The sequence below is a fragment of the Drosophila guanche genome, unplaced genomic scaffold (genome assembly GCF_900245975.1).
Source record: "Drosophila guanche unplaced genomic scaffold, DGUA_6, whole genome shotgun sequence".
Lineage (NCBI taxonomy): Eukaryota > Metazoa > Arthropoda > Insecta > Diptera > Drosophilidae > Drosophila > Drosophila guanche.
The window spans coordinates 11,178,857-11,206,632 of record NW_022995744.1 but is presented as its reverse complement, the minus strand read 5'-3'; the positions used below and the strand labels follow the sequence as shown (position 1 = coordinate 11,206,632).

Genomic DNA, 27,776 nt, shown 5'->3' with positions numbered 1-27,776 from the left:
GCACAAAGGCAGCTTTGATGAGGAGGTAGCGCCACTGGCAGTGGCAACAGTAGCAGCAACATCTCGAGCCCCATCCGGCATCCGCGCTGTATGTAGTGCGGCAATTGAACTCTTCTGTTGCTGCTTCAGCTGCTGCTCCCCCATAAACATGTCTGAAACACAAAACATGCAATCTGGGGGCTCAACAACTTGAACTTGTTGTGTCTGTCCATTCTACAATACATTTGATGAGCCCTACCCTCCCTGCGCTTTTGTTTTTTTTATAATTTTCAACGACCATTCAATGTGGCCTCCGTCTAGAGGCCATTAAATCTTTCACTTTACTTTCTTTTGTTTTTACGCTGCGTTCGGATTGGTTTAATTCACATTTAAAGCATTTCCAAATGGTTTAAATTGGAAATATAAAATAGATACCTTCATTGACTGCTCAGAAAGGATTCGTACATATGTATAGAAAAGGCTGCTCTTTCAGGCTATGAAGTTGCAGATAGAACTGAGTGCAGTAGAGGGAATTTCAAAACTTTAAAGGGTAATGGAAATGATAGAATCTATCATTATTTTTCCACCCATCCCCACCATAAACTACTCGTAATTAATGGGTATTTTGGCAAATGAAATCTCTTCCAATTGATTTGCGTGGCGTTTTAAAGGTTGGCATGCCACCAACTCTCTATCGATGAAGCTGTACTCAGCTTGTATCTCTATAAATACACTTGAAATGCGAAATAATGTGTGATAAGCAAATGCATTTGCCACCGCGCTCCACCAGCCACCGGACTACTCTATGAATGAAAGGCAATTACACGGCGGACAGAGCACACAGCACACGGCAGCGGTACCGAAAATATATTTCCATCAGAGAACACGGCACGAACCGGAGCGGCGGTCGCGAGCAGCGTGTGACCAGTGACAAAAAACGCACAGAGTCCAAAAGTAAAACCAACTAAAAACAACAACAAAAACAACAAAAACAACAAAAAAGCTCTCCGAGATCGCGCTGTCAGCGGTGCTTGGCATTAGTCGCGCTCGGGACGGCACGGCAAACGATCGACGACATCGACAGCGACAACGACGTCGCATGGACTCCGTGCGCGATTTTCATTCACTTTTCACACAACTTCTCGCTCAGTTCTTCAAGTACACGAATACCCTTGCAGCTACCAATACCCCCACCACTGCCGATACCGATACGATTACGGATACGGGTACGGGTACGAGTACGAGTCCCAGCCAATAACAACGACCCAATCGACTGGGCCAGGCAGTTTCTCTGTTCCACTGTTGGGCAGTTCGACAGTCCAGCGGACGGACAGCGGTTAGTCGAAGGGAAACAAATAATTGATAATCGTAAAAGTTGATGGAAAATTCAGAAACGTCGCGTTGTCACGTAATGTCCATTAAATCGAATTTCATAATAATTAAGTCTTTGGAATATCGGTGAGGGAAAATTTGTCGCAGTTTTGGCAAGTAAGGAATATGAAAAGTGCCAGAAGAGTGTCTGTTTGTGTCTGTGTCTGTGTGTGTGTGTGTGTGCGTTAAATTAAATCACCGCATTAAAAATAACTTGGAGATCTTTAAATTTTAAATATATTTGTACCGAACCGTGCAGCACCGTACCATACCGTACAGATAGATAGATAGAAAGATAGATAGATATACGGCGACTATACGTACTATGTATCTAAACTTGTGTCCCCCCAAACGCGCCAAAGTAATCAAAGAAACAAAGATACAAAATACAAAAAAAACAAAAAAGTTCGTAAAAAAAAGGAAACCCGCGAGAGTGTGTGTCCAAAGTGCGATTGTGTGAGTGTTTGGCAAATGTCACTTGTGGCCGCAATGTGTGTGCGTCACTGAAGATAAAGCAAACCAAACCAAACCACACACACAGCCGCACGCGATATATGTAAATATATGTAGTATCTGCATACAAATGTATATATGTATTATTCTATTTACGCGCGTGTCTTGTAGCCAAAAAGTAAATCTTAGCAGACGCAAAAAATGGAGCCCAACAACAGTAAACGCTCCAAGAAAGGACGCAAGTCGCGGCCAGTACAGGCCCCAATCGAACAGGAGCTGCAGCAGGAACCGACACAGGAACAACAACAGCAGCAGCATCATCATCCTTGGGATGAAGGTAGGCCTCAGCTCCCATCCGATCCCCATCTCATCTTTGTTCCGAACGAACGTGGCTGCATTTGCCCCATAAATTAGCCTCGCATTACGCATACGCTGCGTGGGCGTTGTAATGACAATTTTTGACGAATATAGACCATGCTGAGTGTGCAAGAGTCTGTGTGTCTCTCTATAGATACCCGAGTGAACTGTACTGTACTATACTATACTGTATAGAACATTACTTATGACTGTGTGCCAAGTTGAACGCCAGCCAAAAGCTATGACAAGTCGTGCTCGCTTTTGGCGCCCCAGCGGAAAAGCGTTTTCCCAATTATACACATGTGCATATTTCGCAGCGGAATTCAGAATTCTCAGACAAAAAATACAACGGAAATTGGTAATCAAATGCACTGGCCTACTAATATCATACAATTGTCTGGCCTCTTGAATGTAGCAGCGTAGGGAAACTTTGCTTTAAAATTTGTCTTGCAGTAGATAAATACAAAAATATTCTCATTTCTCAATCAGTTCTGTAGATGAGGTGAAAAATAAACAATCGAAAACTTAGGTAGCATAGCGTAAACCAAATCAAGTGGTTCTTAAATATTTTATTTTTTGTGTAATCGTTATGCATAATTGGCTATGTTTCCTATAGAGCATATACGCTTCAATGGCAATTCAGAATTAGTTTTCAGTTTCGAAATCTCAGAGGTTGTTTGGAATTCAGGTAAACAGACCGAACGACTCCATGCTAGCGGCATCTTCTACTGCTTAAATATTTCCCAAGCACAATGGGCGTATTGTGTGAATTGCCAAACCGGTTGTAGCTTCTCCCTCCCCACTGCGGAATACCGTTGCAGTTGCATAGATCAAGATTTAAATTAGTCAGAGAGAATCAATGTGAGGCAGAGTCTTTCCCTTTTCCAGACAACGAAAGTGAAAACCGTTCGACCTGTTTCCATTCCCATGTACAGCTGGATTGGTGCACCTCTTCGGAGAGCTTCCCGCTGAGCCACTTGCAGCGCTTTTATTGCCACTTGAAAAGCATTTGCACACTTGCAGGTGATAAAAACAGCTGTCCATAAACCTGACTGAGACAAGTCCCAGTCAGTGCAGAAGCGAGACTCTGCACACGTAGTCCGTCTCGGGCGTCATATGACGATGATGAGGGCCCTAAACATATGGTTTCGCTATCTTATCTACCCCATTCGGGGACGGGACAGAGTTTAGCTATCCATTTAACTGGCTGGCAGTGCCGCTGATAAGTAGGGGACTTGTTGCATCATCTTTGGAGGTTATTTATGGCAAAGACTATAACTATTTAGTGGGTGGGGAAAGCCTCAAAGTGGTTAGACATATAATTAGGGGGGTTGGCAAAAATAAAATTGGCTGACAGCAAAGTACTAAGCGATCTCCAACAAGTCGATAGAGTAGCACAAGATATCGTAGGTTATCGTCGTCATTCTTGATTGCATTTCCATCTTAGAGCATTGAGTGGTGAAGTCATTTGCTATTCCTAGCAGTCATATTTATGATTATAATATTACAATCATAAATCTATAGGCAATCGAGAATTCAATTTCATACTGTAGCTAAGCAAAGTATTAAAGGTTTTCTGTATAACTTATTCATTAATCAACCCATCGGAGATGCTAAAACTTCTAGTAGAGCTTCCTGTTACAAGCTCGATCAATGTGCTAAAAAATTCAACACAAAATGCCACTAGACACCATCCAGAGTGCTCTTGAACGGCACATTTCAGCCATTGATTAGCATATCCAAATACCCAAGAAAACTGATGATTCAGAGTGGGTGAAAATTGGCTGGTAATTGCCAGAGAAAGAGTAGAGAGTCACAAAAAGTTGGTCGGTCGTTGGATCGGTTGGCTGAAGGCCCGGCTAATGGAAGTATGATTGATTTCCAATTAGCATCCCACCGCACATCACATGAGCAGCCATCGCCCACTCGTATTCGATGGGGAATTCTAAAACAAACTTTGACCTAATTGCAGGACGAGCAGCACGGACAGCACCCAGTCCGAATAGGGCCATGGCCAGCACTGGCACAGCACTGACCCGATTCCTGACCTGTATGGCACCAGTGATTGGTAAAATGCCTCCACACACTAGTATCTCACCTTCTCCTACCATTGTTATTGTGCCTCGTCTTGTTGTGCTTCATTCATAAAGAGCAGCGGCAGGTCTGCTGCGGCAGCACAACATGTTGCCAGGCTGCATCTTTGATTGTCTAAATCCCATTCTGAACAGTTCTATGTGGGCCAGGAACAATCTCATTTCGCCTCTTGATCATTTTGTGCGAGTACTTTCATTATTCATGAGTTCTGAGTGGGGCAAGAGTTCCCTAACTTTTGTTTTACTTTCGCTGTGACTTTGTTCAGTCCATCTATATCTATAATATCTGTATGTGGGATACCCACCGCCATCTATTCCTATACATATGTTTAACTCTATACTGTATATTGTGCTTGTTTGATTTTAATTCGGTTCTGCTTTGTCCTATTCGTTTTGTTTCGTCTTCGTCTTCGTCTTAGTCTCCGTCTCCGTTCTCGTTGACTGTCGCGTGTCGTCGTCATCGTCGTGGTTGTGGGTGTGGGTTTGATTTTCTTTTCAGTTTGGAACAACGACTAATCGTCAATAGAAAATATGAAGAGAAGCCAGCTGCTCTTCTCGAGTGTGTCTGTGTATGTGTATCATGTATATGCGCTATCCCTGAACTATATTTATAGGTTTGTACATAAATAATTCAATATCTGGCCAGTCAAGGTCATCAACGGAAAGTCTCTCTCTGTGTGTGGGCAGTGCGAAGAAAACTCAGCATAAAAATGCACTAAAAATATGGAAATTTCCCTAAGGAACTAACAATTACGGTCTGCAATTTACATTTCGGAATTCAATTCTATTTGATTCGCATAATTAAACCGTACAATGAACTCGTTGCGGCTCGGACACAGCGATTCTGCAATTGTGTCATGAGAATTTATTTTCAAAACAAGCAAAATTTTGCAACTAGCACACAGAGCACAGAAAAAGTTTAGCCGGGACATAACGCATACGCAATGTGTGCCAGTTTTTGAAGCGGTTTCTCTCATTCATTAGAATAAAGGTGCCAAAGAGCAGGAGAGCGGGCGCCTGTCCTCTAGATGATAGATTATGGAGAGAATAGGAAGACAGAAATCACACATTTAACTAGCCAATACCGCGAAAGAGAGCGTGAGAGAGCGTGAGAGAGCGTTGCTTGTTAACACGAAAGAAGGGCTATCTGTCGAGACCGAGGATGAATATACTCTACTTTAGTAATTAATCTAATGATATTTGCAACTCAGCATAGCGGAAACAGTCGTGTGACGTATGGTAATCCCATTTAAGCTGAAGATATCGCAACTAAGACTAAGACTAAATGACAAATAAATCACAAGATACTGAGAATATGATATAGTAGTACGAGGAGATAGTGCCGATTTATTCAAATAAATTAGCAAATAGATTTTTGATAGAATACTTAACCTTTTTAAGATTTATGGCAAATATTCAAATATAGCAAACTGATTAAAGTATCTGAGATTAGTCTCCAAAGCAGCAGATGGACACACAAACATTTATAGCTAACTATATGGACACGATAGTCGCTGCTGCTGATACTCGCTTTTGAAGGGCATAATAACTTGGCATGTCTTGGCGATAGAGTAGCGCCCTCAAGTGCGTTAGCGTTACGCTTAAATGATTCTAAATTTAGAGAAGAGCCGCCTAGTGGCGGCATTGGCGACCTTGGACGGCACCGCTTACGTCGGCGGTGCTGTTTGGCGACATCATCATCATCATCACCGCCATCTTCATTATTGCATGCAACCAGTGGGCTGGGAGGAAAGTGCAACACGTTGCCCAGCTAGCCAACCCATGGAGGAGGAAGAGGAGACTCTGTCACCGTTGTCACTGTTTTAGTTTCTATCTCTCTCCCGTTTCTCTCGCTTTTCAATCAGCATTTGGCATTTCGAGAGCAGCGTCAAACGTAGTCAGCGACGTCTCCGTACACGTTATGTCTCTGCCTCAGCCTCTGCCTCAGCCGCAGTTGGCATGGCAGCTCGTATTTGTTTTCAACGTGGATAGTTTTTTTTTTATACTTTTGCTAGTATTCAAAACGCGATTAGACGTCGAACATGTGAAGCTCAAGAGACGTCCGTCCGTCGTAGTTTTTACTCTTTTCTTTTCGGTTTATTTTTCTAAATTAATATTATTGTTTTTTTTTGTATTATTAAAATAACTAACCACACTCCTAACGTTCTTTCGAGTATGGTTTATGTTTTCCTCAGTGTGGCCGGCAATTATGGTGAGTGGTTGGAGTCGGCCCGGGCCGCACGTTTAGTTTAATTGATTTGCATGTTACGCAATGCGATGGCAGGGTCGGGGTCCCAATACCCGCCCAGCAAATTGACAAAAGTGTAATGACCAGCAGCGTAATGATTCCTAGGCCGATTACACGGAGTACAACTATTTATAGAGCGTTACGTGTGCTGCTCTCCGTCCGTTCCCGTCTCTATCTGCGGACACATTCTGTTGCAAAGTTCAACTGCCACAATGTTCATGAACTTGTCCATGATTGGGAATTGATTTCCAGTTGTCAAATTTCATATGTGAAAAGTTACTTTTGAGGAAAAGTGCCAGGCAAATCCACTCGACTGCAAACGAGTGTGGCATGGGAGGCAGTCCATGTAAGGCAAGTCGCACCACAGCAGTTACGCTCGAATTGTGATGGTAAATTTATCCTCATATTTACTTCATACATGGCCAAATCTGCTGCCACAGTAGAGACTTGATAGGGAAGGTAATTTCTTGGGGGAACCAAAAGCACTGGAATATTGGCAACCCATTAACCATACACATATATGAAGTTTGGAACTATGATGGCACTATTCAGCAGTCAAATTGGGAGAACCAATGATGACAACTTGGTGGCAAATGAAAATATCTTCAGAATATTCCGATTTTTTGATAAGAAAATATCAAATGCCTAAGATAAATCTACATACAAATAAAGAAAGGAGTTTATTTCCCACCTGTTTAAGTCTTTTGCGACTGAGTTCATTTATTTTTCTATATAAATCAATTTTCTGCATAACTTAGAAATGAAAACTAACATGAGGTCACGGTCTAAAGGGAAACAAATGATCAAATTTTCTTACCTCACACAATCCATTTTGAGGAATGATCAATCAGGGGCATGATCAAATCAAATTATAGACTCTGAATGAATTTGCATCATCCGAGGGGTGTGTACATATGTATGTACATAAATCTGTACATATTTATATCGTGAGCATAAGATGTAATGTGTGTTTTCTCTAGTACCCATGCAGCTCTTTCATTCACCCGCAGACAGATCCATAAAGGCGTAACGGAAAACAAATTCTGTTTTGTACAAACAATTTGGTTTCATGAGCTTGTAATTGTTCATGTGATTACGTTAGTTCCAGTACAGACAAACATATGTACATACAAACAATAATTTGTTGAATGTAAAGCACAAATCGGCTGAGAAATCTGAGGCACATGAACATGAAATCAGAAATTTCAGTTGTTTTGGTAGATCGCTTGGGCACGATTCGCTCTTGTTTATCGACGGTGTTCTAGATTAACGGTAATGGTAATATTATGTCTGTGTAAAAACCAAACTACAAATTGTTTACGACAAAAAAAAGGCAGAGAATGAACGAGGAAAAGCGAGAGGGATAGTGTGCAGTAGAGTAAAGACTAAAGAGCAAGAGCAACAATTTCAATGGTGAAAATTGTTAAGCATAAGTACGAGTATTTTAAAACCCAAACACAAGGCAAGAAAATTAGTCTCTCGACTGTCGGGTTTTTGCTTTTGGGGGGGCCTCTGGCTGGCGAAAAGCGAATCGGACGGGCCAGTCGGCCCCGGACAATTTCAATGCACGGCTCGGTCTTCTGTTCTGTTCTGCTCTGTGTCCGTTCACTTCACGCGAATTGCGCTGCGCTGCGCTGAGATATTTGTGAGGAAAGCAGCAAGAGCACTTTGGCACTAAAAGTACTCTATGTACAAGAGTATTCGTATTCGATTGATTTTATTTCAATATAAAAGAAACACGAAACAACGAAACACTTAACGAAAAAAAAAAACGAATCGCAGGGATCAAAGGATTATCCGTGCATCCGCCTTGAAAGGAACTATTTTGGTAAGGGAAATACACAGTTCCCAGTTCGAAATAATTTCGTAATTGCATTCGAATAGTAATTTCGATATCGAAATACTAATTGTGGGAATTATTCATATTGTCGTTGTTGTCTCTCTTGCCCATTCCATCATTCCATCATTCTCTCCCTCTCTCTCTGTCTCTCTGTGTGTTTTCTCTGCGAGAGCATCATATCATCTTATGTAATCCGAATGTGGTGGTGGCAGTGGTTTATTGTCTTCTACTTGTCTATCCGAGTCTCGTTTGCTTTGGCTGATATTTTTAGCACCTGTTGCACTGTGAAAACACCTGAGTCTTGAACCCATCACTCATCACTCTCTTTCTGTTTCTCTACATTCCATTGCCATCCCCGCAGTGTCTCTGCCCGGTGCCGCACCTGGATCTGGAGCTGAGCAGCCAACAATTCTACTGATCAACGGCATCGCCGACGACTCCCAGCTTCAGGACAGGCAGAGCAAGGCCGCCGCCTTAAAGTTGGCCCTCGAGAGCAATCCCCAGAGCGAAGGCATCTCCTCGCTGGGCAACCATCCCGTATTGTCAGTGCCAACGACGCCGGGAGGCTCGCATCTGCTGGACTTTGAGTCCCACCTCATCGAGAACGTTGTGGGCCAGGGCAGCGGAGTGGGCATCAGGGAACTGACGCCCTTCGAGCAGGAGCTGCAGCAGGGCACATCCAAGGTCGGAACAGACGATGAAGCTTCTGTGATAGAGGTAGAACCAGCCGGGGCCAAGACCAAGCAGGCCATTAAGACTCTTGCGCCGCCCCATCAAATCGCCGAAGTAGACGAAACGGCCAACACACCGTCGGAGGCAGTGCGTCGGACCGCTGAGCAGCTGGTGGAGGAGATCGACGAGGCGCTACAGACTTTAGTGCCGCCACAACAAATCCCCAAGTCAGAAGAGACTTCCCAGCCTTCGGAGTTAGTGCGTCGCACCGCCGAGCAGCTGGTGGATGAGATAGAGCGAGAGCTTATTGAAACGCTGAGCAAAGATGTAGACGAGGCCAAGACTGAGCACGACAACGAGGTGAAGCGCGATCGCGACGAGCTGAGCTCGCTCTCACAGCAGGTGGAGGTGCAGCTGAACGAGCTGACCAGCATCCTCAAGAACAAGCCGCAGGCGGAGATTGTGTTGGAGCTGCCAGAGCCAGAGGAGGAAGAGCCCAGGCCACTGAGACACGCTGCCGCCAACGAGCTGAAGCTCGTGGAGGTGCCCACGCCCAAGACCGAGGCTGAGGAGCAACAGCGGAAGGAGTTTATCGACTCGCTGCCACAAATCGAACAGCACGGGGCAGGGGAGACCGAAACGGATGCCCAACGACTCTCAGCGGACTGCAAAAGGGAATATTATCAGTCGCTGAAGAAGTATCTGCTGCAGAGCAGCCAGGACAAGCCGCCAATACCGCTCCAGACCTATCGCTGGGAGGATCTTCGAAGAGCCAGAGAACGGGTAAGTTCACACCAGACAGACATCGTCCCATACTCCCGATACTCATTTCTGTTGCTCCGCAGGGTGGTTATCCTTGGACGCATCTGTACAAGCGTCCCCTGGGACCCGACGAGCAGCCGGAGATTGTGCTGCTCCTGCGCAAGTCCCAGGAGCTGCGATTCAAGTCCGAATCGCCCAAGTCCCTAAAGAAAGTGCGCTACGACGAGCAGGTGCTGGTCAAGGAGACCGAGCGCTACATCCAGGACCTGTCCGAGGACGAGGCGCTAGCCCACACCTCCGAGGACAGCAGCGAGGAGTCCGACTCGGAGACCGAGTCAGAGCGTGGCACCCACAACGAGGACACCCTCAGCGAGTGCATCTCCTGTGTGTCCGACTCTGTGCTCGCCGTTGGAGGCCACAACAAGCCGCGCAAGACCAGTCGCCTGGCCCACATCCGCGACATAATCCGTCGCAGGCGCAGCGGACGCACCCACGAGGACGCCCAGTCGCTGCCAGGCACATCGGCAAATCCTAGTCGACAGAACAGCGTCCACGAGCTAGCCCCACCGCCGGGCTCTCTGGTTCCAAATACACAGAAACCCCCGAAGAGCACCCCGGCCAAGCCCAAGCAGAGCTTCGACATCATGAAGAAGCTGAAAAGTCTGGCCGAGAGGCAGAAGAAGCGCCTGAACATCAAGCGCATCACACTGAAAAAGGACGAGAAGATAGTCCTGGGCGAGCAGCAGAAGATCATGAAGCTGAAGGCCTCGCCCAAGTCGGATCGCGGCGAGATTCCGCACTTTATCGAGAAGCAGGACTCGGACGACATACTCGAGCTGGTCGAGTACGATGAGTCGCCCTGTCGCAAGCGCAACAAGGAGGAGCTCGAGCAGGAACAGCGTGAGGACTTACCCAGCACCAGTGGGGTAGCAGCGAGTGTCCCCCAGCCGGAGGAGATCATTGAGTTGCCCGTTGCAAAGACTGAGACCGATGCCCCTGCCCTGGAGATCACAGAGCCGCAGGAGGAGAAAGTGGAAGAAGGCACAGCTGAAGCCGATGGCACAGAGTCGCCGCCCAAGAAGACTCCTCGTCTCCGTCGTGAGCATGTCTATGAGGAGATTGGACACCAAAAACCCGAGCTGGTGGATCAGCCCATTATTGAGTTGGACGCCCTCAAGAAGTCGCTGACGCGTCAGGATCATATGGCCATCGATGACATTGAGGCCGCCAAGGCGGTGCCCCTGGATCGTATGGGCAGCAGTGAGGAGGAGCAGGTGGCCGGTGCCGGCAAGTCCGGAGCACTCCTGGCTCCAATCTCATCCATAGACTCCACCTCGTCGGACGAGGAGCGTGCCCGCCTGGCGCAGCTGTCGCCCGTGGCCGAGGAGAGTGACGCAGAGCCAGTGGAGGCCGCTGATCTGCGTCCCGCGCTCAAGAAGGAAGCATCGCCAGCGCCCTCGGACAAGAAGGTGACCTTCTCGCACGTCGAAGACGAGGCCGAACCGCATCGCGAGGACATCGAGTTGCCCCAAGAAGTGCTAGAGGCAGCCAGCAATGCGGCCAGATGGAAGAACGAAAGGTAAGTGTGATGAACCGATCCCCCCACAAGTCACTGCCCACGCTTGACACTAACACTCGGCACAAAACCTCCAACCAACCAACCAACCAATCGAAATGGTGGTGTTGCTCTAACCCAATCTTGCAGAAAGTCTAACCCGTTTGCCCTGCTCATGAAACTGTTACTAACCCTCTTGCCGGGAGTTGGCCAGCGCAGACGCTATCGAAATCGAAATCGAAGCACCACCACCTACACGAAAGCACCAGCAGCACCACACTACCAAGACTATCAATACCAGTACACAGAATACAGTAAACACCCACAACCAGTCCTAGTAACAAGCAAACACAAATCCTCCTGGTGGATACGGTTGAGAAGTCCCACCCGCTGGACACTCTGCTGCTGCTACAGTGACGGTGGCACTAACAAGTTTTGGTAGAGGGCTCCAAATGAAGGTGGCTTTTTATGATATAGACCAAAGGTAAGGCTTCTATGTACTGTGTGCCGTCTTCCACTCATTGTTGTCTCACAAATGTTGGTGTTGGTTCAGTAAATGTATTCTGCGGTGAAAGGAGTTGGGTTGCATAACTGGGAAACCCATGTGTACTCGTATAAATCATAAATCCATTGAAAAATACATTATTTTAAAGGTGGAAACAACGCCTCTAAGCGGGATAACTATCTGGATCTATGTAAATCTCTGATAGTAAATGATAGATTTCCTATGTACCGTATACAGTATATTTAGAGATCTAAAGGTCAACGAATGACAAGAAGATTTCCGGCAGGCAGGCAAAGCCAGGGCAGCCTCTAAAATAGAACATGAAAGTGCAAATGTACAAATGTATGTAAATTTGTATGTATACATATGTAGGTACATAATTGTTACGGTACTGCTGGCTGCTACTCCGCCTGCTGTCTGTCTGATCAGGCCACAGTATGACAGTATAACAGTATAACAAGCAGCATAGAAAACATACAAATGCAATCCTAATCCGTCATCTCGTACACAGTCGTTTCTGTGCGTGTCTGTTCATGTCTCGATCTGTTTGTGGCAGTTTCTGTGTCTGTCTGTGTGTATTTTTGCTAATTTTAAAAAGAAAACAACAGCAAAAACCATTTTCATCTTTCGAACAAGTATTTTCGTTGAGCAAAATCTGTGTCGCGCAAAAAGCAAAAAGCTCTCAGTCCTGGCCGAAAATCGCAACGATGTAGACACGGTCGCCGTCGCGCCGCACACACGAAACTACACCTCGTACACCACACCACACCACACACCGCACAGAACGCAGAGTAACGGAATCCACCGAAGAATAATCGAGAGAATAGCTCTATACAATTAGACACCCCGCACAAAGTGATTTCCATTCAGAAAGGTCAAACCCGACGCCAATGGGTGGACTGTTAGCCCTGAAGTAAAGTTCGAACAAACTCTGTGGGCTGCAAGTGCCACGAAATTCCTCAGAGGCTGGGCAAAAGAATGTCGAGCTGATTCGGGCAGAAAATAAATTCAATGTCCAACGGAGGCGGTTGCTCATGCTCTGGTGATGGTGCTTAAAAATAGCCAACGACCCACCACGAAACGACAAGGCGACAAAAGCGAACAACAAAATAAACCAAATAAAAGACACAAAAAAGTACAAGAGGTGGATGAGGATAGAGTGGATTCCGACCGGGGGCCAAGTGAATAAGTAAACCAGCAACAGCTGTCTGCTCTCGTCGCTCTCTATCGCACTCAGTCGCGGAGATTATGCTAAATTCCCGTCGCTCCGCCTCGGTGGGCGCTCTGCCTGCCGAGAAGAAACATTTTGTGTCGCGAGTGGAGAGTGCCAGCGGCGCCTCTCTGGATGTTCGCTGTGCCTGCCAGTACTTTCAGTCCGAATCCCTGCTGCCGGAGCGCATCAATCCCGTGGATTCGCGGCCAGGCTCTCGTCAGGGCCATCACAGCGACCTGGAGCAGCAGTTTCCGCACCTGAATCAGAATGTAAATTTAAATCTCGGCTACCCCCGCGATGATCTGTCCACACAGAGCTTTGAGATTGTGAGTCATGCGGATGTGGCCGCCCAATCGGTAGATCTGAGCTTCATGGAACGCTATCCGGAGCTGGAGCAGACGGCCCGATCCCGAGGACTGGTTTTGCGCAGCATTTCGGATGCCACCGAACCGGATCCCGGTGGATCCTTCACGGCCGCAGGACGCCGACAGCTGTCCATGGGAGGCCTGTCCTCGGGCAGCGTTGGACGCTTCCCCGACACCTTGTCCATGCGCAGTGGCACCTCCCTGCGCCGCATCTCGGCGGGCAACTCCAAGATGGATCTCTACTGCGCGGACATCAATATACCGAATGCTCCTGCAAGCGGACGTCCAGGCGGCCAGCGATCGGCCAGTGCCAGTCGACGAGCCTCCAATGCGGATCTCTTCCAGGCCACCATCGTGCCGGGTTCGCTGCAGCCGCCCCAACTGAATCTGATCGCCGCTACGCCCAGTCCTGGAATGGCGGATCAACAGCCACATTTCCCCTCGCATCAGCCGTCTCCAGCTCCCTCGCAGCAGGACTTCCGCAATGCCAGGCCGCCCCTGTCACCGGATTACATGCGTCCCAGCGACGCCAACAAGGAGAATCAGCTGCCCGGCGATGTGCTGCCCCAGAATCGACCCATCGACGTGTCTCGCTTTGGCGGCGATGCAGTGCGTCCCTCCTTCCTCCTGGAGTCTGATTTCCAGCAGCTGAAGAGTCCCTATCAGCCGACCACCGTCACCACACCAATGGATCCCCTGGCCGAGACTGTGGCCGAGCTGGAGCAGATCGCGCAGGAGCACAACATCGTGAACATTCGCGACAACATACAGGCGGAGACACGGCGACCGCCCTCTATTGGTGGGGATCTGAGTGCCGCCTCCCTGAAGCTGGACGAGCTGACAAAGATCGAGATCATCCACGACATGCCAGTGGTGGATATCGATGCGCTGGTGCGGCAGGAGGAGCAGAAGGCAGCGGAGCATCGCAGTCGTAGTCCAAGACCCTCGCCCAGGCAACCCAAGGCCCCGCATGTGATGGCCACCCTCCAGCTGCCCTCGAGTCGGCCATCCAGTCCGTCTCCAGCGGAGTCAACACTTCCCTTGCAACCCCTGAAACGCCAACACACTCCAGAGAGGCAGCTGTCACCGGAACGTCCTTCGAAATGGACTGCCGCTTCCCCTCCACAGCAGCAGCAGATGGTCCAGCCGGCAGCCACGGCAGTCATCAGTCTGCAGGATGCCTCTTCCGAGGTCAAGAGTTCCTACACCTCGCGCTTCAAAGCCATGTTCGCTGCCAAGGAGCCCAGCCAGAAGTCTCCGACGCAACAGCGTGCCCGAACGCCCAGTCCCAAAATGGAGAGGGAACGCTCTCCGTCTGCATTCTCCCGCGAGAAGTCGCCATCGCCCATGAAAATGTTGTCGGTGTTCTCCAAGGCCAAGCCTCAGGCCATGTCGATTGTCACCACCTCGGGCGCTGCGATGAAGGGCAAGGAGGCGGAGCCGTTGTCTGTGCGCGTCACAGAGACCTTCTCCCTGAAGGTGGACGAAATGGATCAGTATGGATCTCGGCCAGCCAAGCCCCCGGCTCCTCCACCGCACGCCCAGACCATGTACAGCAGTCGCGAGGATTTTGGAGCGGCAGCGTCCTCGGAGCGGGCATCGGTGGACATCAGCGAGGCCTTTGCCCCGGTTGTGGTGTCCGCCCTGCCACGAGGTGGCAGCGGAAGCGTCAGCGGCGGCAGCTTCATGGCCGGCAATAGGAATCTTTACTCCAGCGAGATTGAGATGCCGGAAACGGCCTCCTGGGCAGGTGCCAGTAGGGAACCCTCGCAGGTCGGCGGCAGTCGTCCGCTCATCTCGGTTCCCATACAAATCTCCGACAGCCACGTGTATCGACCGCTGCGTTCGCCCTCAGAGCAGCGCTTTGGGGTGCAGCGCAAGTCCTCGTTCCGGGAGCCTCGCACCCAGTCGCACGATCGCGCCCCCCGCCTTAGCGGCGGCTCCCAGGAGCAGCTGTACGGGGCGGGGCGGGGCATGACAAAGACGGTTAGTTTCCATTTTGACGAACGCAAGTCGCGCCTTGCGGAATTCGCCTCCGCAAGTGAATCGCCCCTGACCCAAAATCAAATCGAACACAGAGAGTTCCTCGAACGGACCTACTTCTCTCGGTAAGCCATCAATGCCACCCTATGTCCGGCCCAGACCTCTTGGCAATACCACCAAAACCACCACCACCACCACGACCACCACACACCTTTCACACCGGGTGACGGCCTCCTGCTAACCTTCGCTTGTCACTACTCCACACACACAGATCTACTCCCTCCGTTAAATCTCTGATCTCTCTCTCTCTCTCTTTGTTCTTGCAGTGATCATGAATATGAGCCCGTGGGCGTGTCGCCGGCACATGAAGCCTCGCCAGAGCCAGCGTTGGTGCCCGCCCACGCCCACACCCACACCGAGCTGCAGGTGCCCATGGACATCGATGGACAGTTGGACAGCTCGGCAGGAACAACGCCCCGAACCGAATCTCGCACCGACTACGAAATACACACCAGCCAGGTGGACTCCAGCGCCCTCGAAGAGCTGCCGCTGCAGCCGGAGAACCGCAAGAAGAGTTTCATGGCCAGCGCCCAGGATCGCACCAAGAAGATGCAGGACGGTCTGCGGCAGCAGGCGGGAAAGCTGCGCACCAAGCTACGCAGCAGCCAACAGGCGAAGCCCAAGCCCATATCGGGCAGCCCCAAGGCCAAGGCCAAGGAGCGGAGACGCTTCAAGGCGCCCGAATTCTCAAAGATCAAAATGCCCGAGATCAAGCGACCCGACATGTCCAAGTTCAGGGACATCAAGCGACCAGAATTCACGAAATTCCACAAGCCAGACATGTCCAAGTTCAAGCTGCCGGATAAGTTCTCGACCCTCAAGCTGAGACGCAGCAAAAGCTTCAAGGAAAACGAAAGTGAACTCACGTCCGAGGAGCCACAGGGCACCAGTGGAGATGCAGCAGCAGGAGGAGCAGCGGAGGCTGCTGCCCAGCCAGCGACTAAGAAGAAATTCGAGTTTAACTTTGGCACCTATCCACGTGCCTTCCGCAAGAAGAAACCCACAGAGGAGCCACCACCACCGCCCGCGTTGGAGTCATCGTTGGGCACAGAGCGCCTCAGTCTCAGTGTGATTCCCAGCACCGAGACGCAGCCATCGCAGACATCCACGAGCTCGCCGCAGGGGGATCGTGGACCTGGTCCGGTGCGTTCCCGCTGGGCGGACAAGTTCTCGGATGTGAGCTACAACGACAGTGAGGGATCGCGGTACAGGCGCTACGGCAGCGAGCTGGAGAGCTTCGACCGCGAGTCGTCCTTGGAGCGACGCATGAAGGAGGACCTGGAGGGAGCCGAGGATACGGCCAGCGAGGCCCAGCAGCCACAGACAATGGGAATTCTGGGCGTGGTGGCTGACAGCAAACAATTTGCAGAGTTCGATGAGGAGAATCGGGCCATCCATGAAATCTCCAGCAAGCGAACGCGCGAGTTCAAGCGCCGCCCGATGGTGCATCAGGACTCTGATTTGCGCTCGGAGGACAGTCGCGATGCCGAGGGCTGGACGGAGAAGGACATACAGAAAAACAAGCTGCTGCGCAAGGCAGAGCTGGAGGCGGAGGCTGGCTACCACAAGTACTACGATAGCCATTCCACGGCCAGCTCGGGCAAGAAGGTCGTAATGGAGCCCATCGACGACGATGAGTTCTTCCTGCGCAAGCGCGGCATCTCTGAGGATAACATCCAGCTGCGGCAGTACATCAGTGCCGCCATTCGCGAGGGTTACGACATGCCCAATGCCCTGCAGCATGTGGGCTACTCCGCAGATCCTGTACCCGGCGAATATGGAGACTTTGAGGCACCGCCAGCAAAGCCGCGTCGCCTGCATCGCCACTACAGGCCAGACATTGACGACTCGCAGGAGTTTCAGCGCAGCGACTACGGCGACGATCTGTCCATGTCCCAGAATGGCAGCGAATTTACCCCAAAGCGACCTCTGCGCAAGGCACGCAGTCGCAGCAAACAGTCCGTGGATGGCAGCCAGGAGATACACATGGGCGATGGGGCCAGCAGCAGCATTCAGTACTTTGACGACGATGAGGAGTATTTGAGGCCTCCCACGCGGGAACAGCAGGAAGCGAAGGATGAAGCGGCAACGGAAAAGGTGCCCCAACCACTCGCCCCGAGGCGCCACAAGAAACGCACACGCGACGATGCATCCGTTGAGAAGGATGCAGACTCGTTCTTTAATGGCTTTGGTGGTAGATCAGTATCGAATACCTTTTTGCAGCCACACGAAGATGTAAGTAGAGCGCAGAGCTGGGGACTCGAATGGGTATTCAGTCTCCAATTACCAATTTCTGTTTCCATTTATCAGGTAATTGTTTATCGCACTGAGCACGAATATCGTCACATACCGCTAGCCACTCCCGACAACTTCACGGATGGCGCGTCCGTGCGTACACCCCGCTCCGAGGATGATCGCACCTCACGCGGTGCCGACTCCCTGGTGCTGGACATGAAGATAAAGCCCGGGGAGGACAACGAGCAGGGAGCAGCCAGAAGCAAGAGCGATGAGAGGTTCGTCATCGACATGCTGGAGAGCGACGGGTAAGCATTATTAGCTGCTAGATATCTGTCACGGATGTTCCGCTAGGTGTGGCTTTCTTGCTCGCTTCCTTTCCAGCTATGCGGTGGTGCGCAAGGAGACCCTGCCCAAGCCCACGCCCCCAGCTCGCCGCAAGAAGTTCACCCGATCGCCCGGCGAGAGATTCGCGACGTTGCCCAGCATACGCGGCTCCCGAGGCTCCCCTCCGCCCGCCCGGCCACCGCCGCCACAGCAGTATATACCCACGGAGGACTCGCCGCTGGTGCCGCTGGTGCCGCGTCGCAGATCGGCGGCCAGCCTGGACGAGATCCCACAGATGTTGATCAAGTCGAAGTAAGAGCCAGCCCATCGGTCGAGTCGCCTTTTTGTTGCCTTTTTGCGTTGCGATTGATTGATTGATTGATTGATTTTTGCGTTGACTTTTGTTATGTTTCGAATGCATTTTCGCAGTTAAGTTTTCATTTCTGTTGTTGCCACTAAGTTGTAGACTAAGTTTAGACTAAGACTAAGGGTTAGACGCACATGCAATGCTACTGCTACTAATTCTGACCCTAATCGAATAGAAACCACTCGGGACACGTACTCGTACACCCACAAATAAAACATGAATACACAAAACTCACATACGAATCCACAACTTCCAAGTTCCACACACCAGTTGGCCTCTTTTGCCTTTTGCCGATTGCCGCTTGCAGCTTGCACGGATGCCCAAGGCAAAGCCCAAGCCACAGATGAATCTAATGCACCTACCAACCTTCAACCTTTTCCCTTCAGCTACGAGAGTCAGCTCCAGAGGCAGCAGCAGCAGCCCCAGAAGCAACAGGAAGAGGAAGATGACTACGAGGAGCCCGGAGCCCTTGAGCGACCCGAATCACCACGCTCCAATCTGCAGTCTGGCGAAGTCATCAACAAAATGAAGTTCCGACCACTGCCGGCGCCACCGCGTCCACCGCGCGAGAAGCGCTCAACGCGCGCCGGAAGCAATGCCCTCGACAGCTACGAGGACAGCGAACAGGTGGCCAGCTCCAGCCAGGCGGACAGCTACGACCAGCAGGGTGAGTTCGAGGTGGAAGTGTCCACGCAGACGGACCCTCTGCCCGACGACTTTGTGTGCGAGGAGTTCGAAATCACCGAAGACATGAAGATCATTGAGCCGCGGCGAGGCAACGGATCGGCAGCCAAGACCCTTGAGGATCTGCTGCGTAGCGTCGAGACCCAGGAAACGCATGACGAGGTGGACGGCGTCCGAGTGCTAACAGAGGACGAGCAGTTGGCCAAGGGTCTGCAGCGCTTCAGGGATGCCAACCAACGGAGCATGTCAGAGCGCTCTCGGGCCTCCTCTCAGGCGGATCGTTCCAAGTCGCTGAGTCGCCCGCAGACGCCATCCTCGGCGGTGGTCATCGAGCGACGCGTGCCCACGCCCAGCCTGGTGGCTGGCGAGGAGCAGGATGCAACGGTGCTCGCATCGCTGATAGTGCGACCCATCAGTGCCGCCGATCTGGCGGATGACGAGCTGCGGCGCGAAGAGGAGGAGCTGCGCCGGGAGGGTCTGCTCTCGGACAGCTCGGTGCAGAGCAAGTCCGATGTGGAGGAAGAGGAGCACGGAGAGGTGGCCTTAAGCGACTATGCTGCCAGCTCAGCGGATCTGGATGCGGCGGTCGAGCAGCTGCAGCAGGCCCAGCTGGAAAGCGACTATGAGAGCCGGCTGGAGGACGACGAGGTGGAGCGCACGCTCAGGGACAGTGAGTATGAGGAGGAGGAAGAGGAGGATGCTGGCGAGAAGTACTCGGATCAGTATGACGAGGAGGTAGAGGAGGATGAAGAGACACGGCTGGAGAGAGAGCTCACGGAGCAAGAGTTGGACGAGGCGCTCGAGAAGGAGCTGCAGGAGGCCATGGAAAAGGAACTCTCAGACTACAGGCAAAAGGAGGACACGCTGTCAGAGGATGAGGAGGAGCATGCTCCCTCCGAGATCGAGTACCGTCACTCCGAAGACGAGGAGAAACTACAATCTGGGTCAGACACCAGGGAAGTCGTGGAGAAACCCATTCGTAAAGTTACCGCCAGCGAACCCACCGAGGCTGAAGTTACGCCCAAATTTGTGGCCACTCTGCCCACAGAACCCGCCTACGGCCACGACGAGCTGGATGAGGAAGACGTGCCCTTGCCACCACCACGTCGCAAGTCCACCACAACCCTCGAGCCCGCCGCAGCAGCCACCACTCTGACAATTGCCGAGCAAGCCGCCCGAGAGCTAACGCCAGTACAGTCCCTGCAATCCCCGCCAGAGCCACAGCTGCCCACTCGCTTGGCCGAGCTGGAGGTGGAGCGACTGCGTGTTCATGCACTGCAAGCAGGCCAGATTCAAGTCTCACAGCTGCACGGCAGCCACATCAAAGCCGACGATCTGGAGTGCAAGTCCGGCCAATTGGTGGTACAGAACATTGAACTCCCGCCCGGATTCATAGACGACATAGTGGAGCGCGTGCGAGAGCAGCGTCCCTCGCTGCTAACCACCGAAACACAGACCAGCCGCCAGGCCAGCAGTGAGCCGGCCACATCGGATGTGGAGCAGCCTGTCAAGCCGCCGCGTCACAGCAAGGCCACCGAGCAGTCGCCTCCGAACTTGGACGAACAAACCCAGACAGAAGTGGGACTGATGCCACTGCCACCGCCACCTGCTGCGTATCCCAGTGTCGAGTATTTGCAGTCCCTGGCACCGTTGGCCTTCTACAATTTGCAGCGCAGCGCTGAGGCCGAGCAGGCCGAGGCTGCTGGCTCCACAGAGCGCAAGGCACCACACAAGTGCAGGCGTCGCCATGTCCAGGAACAGGCCGAACCCGAATCGGGCTCTGACCTAGAGGAACAGCTGGTAGAGAGACCACGCTCGCGTTCCTCTCGGCGCTCGCGCACAAGGAGCGCCACTCAGCCGCTGGAGGAGTACGACGAGGATCAGCCGCGCACTGTGGTGCAGGCGGGACGGCAGTTCATAGCCGCCTGCAGTCTGGAGCTGGTGAACATCATCAACCAGCTGACGCACTACGTGCGTGGGGAGGCCATGGAGCCGCAGCAGGCGCAGCAGTCGCGGCACATATCCGCTCTCATGGTGCTCTTCATTCTGATCACGTTCGGAGTGCTGGTCTTTCTGCTGACCGGGCGACAGGTGCACACACATCACTGGGACTACTTTAATCCGCCCGGGAACGAGGGCAGACAGACGTGAGGGCAGTGGCGATCAATCCCATTAGCCGTGGGTTTGTCACGAACTATCCTTGGGGGGAAGTGGGGCGGGTTTTTGTTGCATTTTGCATTTTGGAGCAGAGAATTGTTTGCTAAATGGGTGAAAAACCAACGAATTTAAACGCGGCCAAGAGCCCGCTCGAAACTAGAAGGCCTTAATGATATACATACTAAAAACAACAAAATAAACAGAGAGAACTGGCTACTACTTTAGGAGAGGTGCGACAATGGGGAGGAGGCCCTCGTGCTACTACTAGTCACAGAGAATCACAATCGAATCGAAGCCCGGAATCCCAGTTCAACAGACACTGCATAAACCAAACAACCATGTATCTTGTACTAACTATAAAGAACTACTACTATCTTATGAAGGGAAACTCTAATTATATTCATCATTGTCTACCAGTGCGGCAGAAGAACAACAAGAACAGAAACAGAAACAGAAGAACAAACCCAACAGAAGCAACGATTATGTATTAGTTATGTACTTAACACATGCTATGTATGTACATAGACATTTCGTAGGTGGCTGCCTTTGACTATGGATTGGTAGGGAGCCCAAGAAACAGAATGGGAATGAGGAGAACTAATCAAATAAACATATTTATTTTCTACCAGCGAGGGGGAACGCGAAAAGAGATTCAATTGTTGGACAAATTGTTGTTAAATCTAGACCAAAGCGTAGCAATTAATATATAAACAAAACAAAAACTCTTTTTCATTGAATTCACTTAAAAGTTATAATTTGAAATGCGAATACTTAGCAGAGGAGAGCCGAGAGCAAAATATATATAAATATATAGAAGCGTATTTTCAATAAAGCAAAATGATATACAAATAAATGAAAGCTTATGTTTTGGTTATTTCATGGAATAAAGATAGTAGATTATACCGACACTTAGAGCAAGAAATCATCGTTGTATTTAACCATTTCACGATGGTCTTTGTGGCTTCCCTTTTGCGATTTGCTGGCAGCTGAACGGGCACAAGTGGAATTAGGAATTTGCCATTTTAAATAGAAAACTTTAAGCACTTACCGATTGATGACCAGACGGCGGATGAGGAGGCATCGTTAATGGGTTCGATCTGCGGCTGGCGTCGAGCCAACTGAACCTGCAGCACAATGCCTGTCACATTCTTGCCATGCATTTCAGCAATGGCGCGATCTGCTGACTCTGGCTTGGCAAAGGACACAAAGCCGCGGCTGCAAAGGAAGCAAACAATGAATACATAAGTACAGAATCAATAGTAATAGTACCATTACTTACCTCTTTTCAATCTCCATTGATACATTCACAATTGTGCCATAATCGTTAAAGGTTTTCTTTAGGAAATCTTCTGTGACTTTGTTGCCCGACACAAAAATGGTATTGCCAGCGCGTGGCTTCTCCGGCGGTGGCGTATCAATAGCCGCCGCCTTCTCGGCCATGTCGCGTTCTTCGCGGTCACGCTCAGTGGCAAAATGCTGATACAAGTTCTGGCGGCGTGGCTCCTCCTTGATTATCTCACTGATGATGGTCTCCTGGGCCACATCGTTTTGAGTCGACGAGAAGGGCTGGTAGGAGGCCACAGTAGTCTCCGATGTGGAGCGCTTGGCACGTTCCTGACCTTTTGGCCGCTTGAACGAGGTCTGATCCTGCTTTGTTTGCTGCTTTTGTATGGCAGGTATGGCACCGCTCTTGATCAGCTTGCGGGCCACCTCGCGTGCATCGCGCGCATCCGTGGGACGTTTAAGTGTCATCGAGCTCTCCGGCTCCGGCTTGGGTGCCTTATGGGCCTGCAGTGCCTTTTTCTGCAAAAGAAATAATAACATTAGAAACATTAGTCTGGACGTCGTGTTAGTTGGGACTCCGTCCCCACCTTCTTCTTGAGCTTCTGATATTTAGCCTGAAGCATCTGCTCCTCCTCAGTTAGATTAGTGGGAAAGTGTATATAAACCATTTTGGCAGTCCCTGATCTGGGTTACTGCACTATGTTTGTTGTTTTTAATAAGTTTTTGAACAATTTCCAGAATTTTTGTTTTGTTTATCGGTTCATATGCAGTGTGACCGCTTTTTTATAAATGTCATATACCTCACGACCCTCAAAAATGTACAAACGTAGAACTCCTAATTTTCAAAATATACCGCAAATACACATCAAATCTTAAATCATTTCCCCCGATTTTGATGTTCTTAATAATATGACTGGCTAGTGAGGATGCTCAGCGCTAAAACTATAATTTTATCAGATTCATATTGCTTTTATTGGAATGTTTCTAAATTAAGGTTTAAACTAAAAAGGTCAAATAAAATCAATTAATTAAAAAACAAACAATTAAAACTTTACGTGAGTATGAATGTTAGGTATTTGCCAACTTGTTGCTTGTCAGCGGGCAATATGATATGCTATGTGTCTTTGTCTACTCTATTTTCATCAAATAATATTAAAAGTTGCTCTTAATCAATTCGAGGATATCTTGTTCATATTTCGATGTTGTTCCCTCCCTATATCACACACCTTGCAAGTATGTCAGATAGTATCGAGTAGGCGATATTTTAATTGTTTTCTATCATATATTAGTATTTTCCAGTATATTTTAAGACGCGTTATGGACTCACTCATTTTAATAACCCAATGTAAGATAAAATATACTGTGTAGTTTCCATGTAGGGATAATATTTGAGTGGAAATAGTTATTGACCTACTTGTTTAAGTCCCAGTTCATACACAATAACTAAAATGAAAGTTTTTAAGTTTATCCGATCCGGTAGTAAATTAATTAACCTATCGTATAAAATTAAGTTTTCAGTGCTGCCGTTCCTGGCCTGCTAGTAATACTAAACCGAATATTGAAATCGAGGAAATATAATTTCACAACCATGCCGCGTGGGTAAGAGTGACCTTACTCCGCAACGCCAATAACACCGACAATTTGTATTAGTGCTGCAAACTGTGGTCAGAAATATTGCAACTCTGCGTGTTGTCCAGCACTCGCGCCATGTTGTCGCAGAGCTGTCAAAAATGTTCTTTCCTTCTCTTTCTTTCCGGTTAGCGTCATGGTAAGATTTAACAAAGTTTTTTCCGAGTCGGTTGAAAAATGTAAAAATTAGAGGGTGCAGCACACGCGAGATGAACTAAACATTGCAAAAATGTAAAGTGGCCCGTACGTTGAGTTAATACCCAGAAAAACAACATCCTACGCTGAAAAATCGTTCGAAATGAATGCGTTTCACCTTTTTCACGTGGTGCTGCGCACCAACACAAGCAACGCGCTGGCCAAAATTGACGGAGGGCAGAAATTTTCACACGTTTTTCATATATTGTTCTTTGCTTGCAGCCTTTCGAGAGATTCGTACAAACTGGTCGCATTGCCAAGGCCTCGGCTGGCCCCTTGAAGGGTCGCCTGGTGGCCATTGTCGACGTCATTGACCAAAACAGAGTAAGTGGCGACAGCCCGAGGAGGCAGCGGAGCAACAGAAACAACAGGCGCGGCGCACTTGCCACTTGCACATGATGATAATTTGTCTTCTTGATAGGAAGTGCCAACTGACACATAAATGAAGCTAGTTTAACCCACTGAAAGCAAGCGTGCAAGCACCGCGACGCGACTCTGATATTGTTGCTGTCCGACGCCATCTCCAACCTAAAAGCAACACAACTAAGACTGTTTATTTCTTTGTAGGTTTTGGTTGATGGTCCTCTGACCGGTGTTCCACGTCAGGAATACAGATTGAACAATCTGCATCTGACCAAATACCGCATCAAGTTCCCCTTCACCGCGCCCACGCGTATTGTGCGCAAGGCCTGGACAGAGAGCGACCTGAAGGCCCAGTGGAAGGTCAGCCCCTGGTCCGTCAAGGCACAAAACATCTGCAAGGTGTGTATATATGATTGTTTACGTTGGATTTTAATTGTAGATTACTGTACATGATGATAATTTAATGTTCTTGATAGGAATTGCCGGCTGATACATACATGAAGCTAACTTTGTTTTTAACTGACAGTAGTCTTAAATAACCCCCCACTCTTTTTGTTTTTGTGGTATACTCTGGTGCTAATCAAATGCGTTTAAATTTATCTCTTGCAGCGCTCTCAACTGAACGATTTTGACCGCTTCAAGCTGCGTTATGCCAAGCGCCAGCGCAACAAGCTGCTGACCATTGCCTTCAACACACTGAAGAAGCGCACCAAGTTCGACGGTACTCCCCGCATCCTGAAGAAGGATCGCCGCGAGCGTCTGCGTGCCGAGAAGGCCAAGGGTGGCAAGAAGGCAGCGCCCAAGAAGTAAACAAAATAATTTAACGAAAGTAACTGCTTGATGAACATCCACCATTAATGGAGAAAATAAAAGAAAGTGTTATTTTTAGGAGAAACACACGCACGTGGCCGAGTTTTCATTTCGCTTGTGTTCGTTGTGGGGGAGGTGGAAAACAGGAGTTCATTTTGATTTTCAACAATTTTATTTGCTCTCAAGAAACAAAATGGTCTCAACAGTCCACAGTCTACGGTCGTCCCATCCTTTAAGCCACAGTCTACCAAGTAAAAAAGCAAATGCCAACAAGTGCCTAGGCATCGCCCTTGCAGTAGATCGTCTTCCAGTTGCTGGGATGGTTGTAGCCAAGGAGGATGGGCAGATGTAGGAACAGAGTGATATGCTCGCCCTGTATCGACGTCGAAACCTTGACCCAGTTGCGCAGCCATTCGATCATCTCCTCGTCGCTGAGATTAACTGGATTGAGGCCGCGCAGATAGCACGAGTACCGCAAGGCATCCAGGCTCAAATTGTGAACACCACCCTCGCGGGTTATGGCCTGGTCCATGTAGTGCACAAGGAAAGCGTGCTCGTGCAGGCGGTGACGCTTAAAGATGCTATTCTGCAGTCCGTGCATATTGACTAGGCTTTTCTACAAGAGGACACAACATGCAGTAGTTTCAATAGTAAATGCTAAGGGGTTCAGGTTTCATCATCAAGGCCTTACGACATGTTTTCGCGGCATTCCCAGCAGCGAGTAGGGTCCCTCGACAAATATATCCTTCACGTCTAGAAGCATCTCTGGCGTTGGATGAGTACCACTGCCCAGCAGGCCCAATATGTTCCTAAACTCAGCATGCTTGGGGTGTCCCGACAGCGTTTTGAGTTTGGCCTGCAGGCAGCGGAAGACGGACTTGTTGTACTGCAGTCGTGTCTTCATGTAGTAATTCTGAAAGTCGCTCCGCTGCTCAGCAGTCCAGAAGTGCGAGGTGAGAAATACGCGGGGATACCAAAAGCTGTGAAATAAACACACCGGGCGTTATTATACTGTTGCACCCAATGCTAATTGGCGAGGTCTTACACAAGGGGAAAGAATGCATAGCCAATCATTGGCAGTGAGCAGCCAATTAGGGCCGGTGCCACCTTCATCATGTCCCTCGGCATCATCATGTACAGCTCCAGTTCCTGGCGATTCAATGCCCTGATCCCCTGCGGCGAGTCATTGGCAATGCGGGAAATCTTCAGGAAGCGTTTCATGTCGCTGAAAAAGTCCTTCACGCCATCAAAGAAGACGTGATACAGCTGCATGGCCTTCGGGAAGTTCTTTTCGAGCACCTTGTCATAGTTCTTCACATAGTTGAAGTAGCGTGTGAATATGTAGTCCTGCATATTATCCCGCATCTGCTCCCGCTTTGACCTGGGAGCGTCCGGCTCTTTGGGCTTCTCATTGTCGGGCAGGGTGGCGGTTGTCTTGACAAGCTGCTGGCCTTTTGGCGGATCTTTTGGTGGGTCTTTTGGCTTGTTGGCATCCCAGCCCGTCTCATAGATGACCTTTCCAACGCTGGTTATCTCGGCGGCTACATTGCGCTTAATTGTTGGCGGTGTCTCTCCTCCAGTCGATTTGGCCGAATATTTCCGTTCTGGCGGCAGTGTGCAATATGACTTCGGTCCGTTATCGCTGCCGGTAAATGGGGTTTTAATGCTGATTGATAATTGGGGTCAGGGGATTGTTCTAACCTGGCCCTTGTGCTGGTAATGTATAGCTGTAACAGTCGCTGGCGATCTTGGGGCCAACTCACTGCCGAACCTTGGGCAAATCGCGCCGCCACACGCAGTGCCAATGCCATTCCGCAGAACTACAACCACAAACCGCACACACAAGTGCGTCCAATTACGCAACCGGCAACTCCAATGCAGGAGTTCTCCCGCAACAACGTTAATTTGAAGTATATGCAATATAAATTTCACATGAACTTATGGATTAGAGCTGCAAAACCATCGATGGCACTACCGATATATTGCAATCTAAAAATCACTGCCACCCGCGATAGTTTTGACAACATTTAAAGAACTCGAATGCAGAAAGCTTAAGAGCAAGCTTGACATTTGTCAATTTAGACCAACATTCATTTATAATAAACCATTGCAGGTGGTTTTTGTTACCCATTTGAGCGCAGACTGATTTAATTTACATATATCGATAGTCGGTTCTCACAGCCAACAGGTGTCGCTGTATGAACACGTAGACTTACATATGTAAATATGTATTAGCAGCAGGTGAGTCAAAACAGAAATTTCTTCGTTT

At 49.5% G+C, this 27,776-nt stretch overlaps 3 protein-coding genes across 10 annotated transcripts; 1 reads left to right on the top strand and 2 right to left on the bottom strand.

The window, feature by feature from the left end:
• The first annotated feature begins 1,012 nt into the window (after nt 1–1,012).
• On the top strand, nt 1,013–25,600 carry LOC117580200 (uncharacterized protein DDB_G0284459). Of its 8 annotated transcripts, XM_034266581.1 has the most exons (12): nt 1,990–2,140; nt 4,133–4,228; nt 8,703–9,796; nt 9,859–11,354; nt 15,723–17,691; nt 17,767–17,999; nt 18,076–18,330; nt 18,772–19,743; nt 19,780–21,103; nt 24,557–24,658; nt 24,902–25,096; nt 25,307–25,600. In XM_034266581.1, exons 1-12 carry the CDS (start codon nt 2,005–2,007, stop codon nt 25,505–25,507), a joined length of 8,073 nt encoding a protein of 2,690 aa, XP_034122472.1. In that variant the 5' UTR covers nt 1,990–2,004; the 3' UTR covers nt 25,508–25,600. The 8 variants fall into 8 exon arrangements, with proteins under 8 accessions (XP_034122478.1, XP_034122475.1, XP_034122479.1 ...); XM_034266582.1 differs by lacking the exon at nt 4,133–4,228; XM_034266583.1 differs by lacking the exons at nt 1,990–2,140; nt 4,133–4,228 and adding an exon at nt 6,414–6,465.
• On the bottom strand, nt 21,825–23,279 carry LOC117580209 (negative elongation factor E). The gene is made up of 4 exons (XM_034266602.1): nt 23,098–23,279; nt 22,506–23,029; nt 22,275–22,441; nt 21,825–22,212 (listed from the first exon to the last, which is right to left on the bottom strand). Exons 1-4 carry the CDS (start codon nt 23,176–23,178, stop codon nt 22,136–22,138), a joined length of 849 nt encoding a protein of 282 aa, XP_034122493.1. The 5' UTR covers nt 23,179–23,279; the 3' UTR covers nt 21,825–22,135.
• Nucleotides 25,601–25,660: 60 nt separating the features above from the next.
• LOC117580207 (LETM1 domain-containing protein 1) lies at nt 25,661–27,461 on the bottom strand. The gene is made up of 4 exons (XM_034266600.1): nt 27,209–27,461; nt 26,553–27,149; nt 26,199–26,487; nt 25,661–26,123 (listed from the first exon to the last, which is right to left on the bottom strand). Exons 1-4 carry the CDS (start codon nt 27,316–27,318, stop codon nt 25,785–25,787), a joined length of 1,335 nt encoding a protein of 444 aa, XP_034122491.1. The 5' UTR covers nt 27,319–27,461; the 3' UTR covers nt 25,661–25,784.
• Between the last annotated feature and the right edge of the window lie 315 nt (nt 27,462–27,776).

Coding starts and splice junctions, on each gene's coding strand:
- LOC117580200 (XM_034266581.1), top strand. CDS start 2,005: ATGGAGCCCAACAACAGTAAACGCTCCAAGAAAGGACGCAAGTCGCGG. Junction 2,141..4,132: donor TCATCATCCTTGGGATGAAG/GTAGGCCTCAGC, acceptor ACCTAATTGCAG/GACGAGCAGCACGGACAGCA. Junction 18,331..18,771: donor CAGATGTTGATCAAGTCGAA/GTAAGAGCCAGC, acceptor TTTTCCCTTCAG/CTACGAGAGTCAGCTCCAGA.
- LOC117580209 (XM_034266602.1), bottom strand. CDS start 23,178: ATGGTTTATATACACTTTCCCACTAATCTAACTGAGGAGGAGCAGATG. Junction 23,030..23,097: donor ATCAGAAGCTCAAGAAGAAG/GTGGGGACGGAG, acceptor TTTCTTTTGCAG/AAAAAGGCACTGCAGGCCCA. Junction 22,442..22,505: donor TCAATGGAGATTGAAAAGAG/GTAAGTAATGGT, acceptor CTTCCTTTGCAG/CCGCGGCTTTGTGTCCTTTG.
- LOC117580207 (XM_034266600.1), bottom strand. CDS start 27,318: ATGGCATTGGCACTGCGTGTGGCGGCGCGATTTGCCCAAGGTTCGGCA. Junction 27,150..27,208: donor ATTACCAGCACAAGGGCCAG/GTTAGAACAATC, acceptor ATTTACCGGCAG/CGATAACGGACCGAAGTCAT. Junction 26,124..26,198: donor GAATGCCGCGAAAACATGTC/GTAAGGCCTTGA, acceptor GTCCTCTTGTAG/AAAAGCCTAGTCAATATGCA.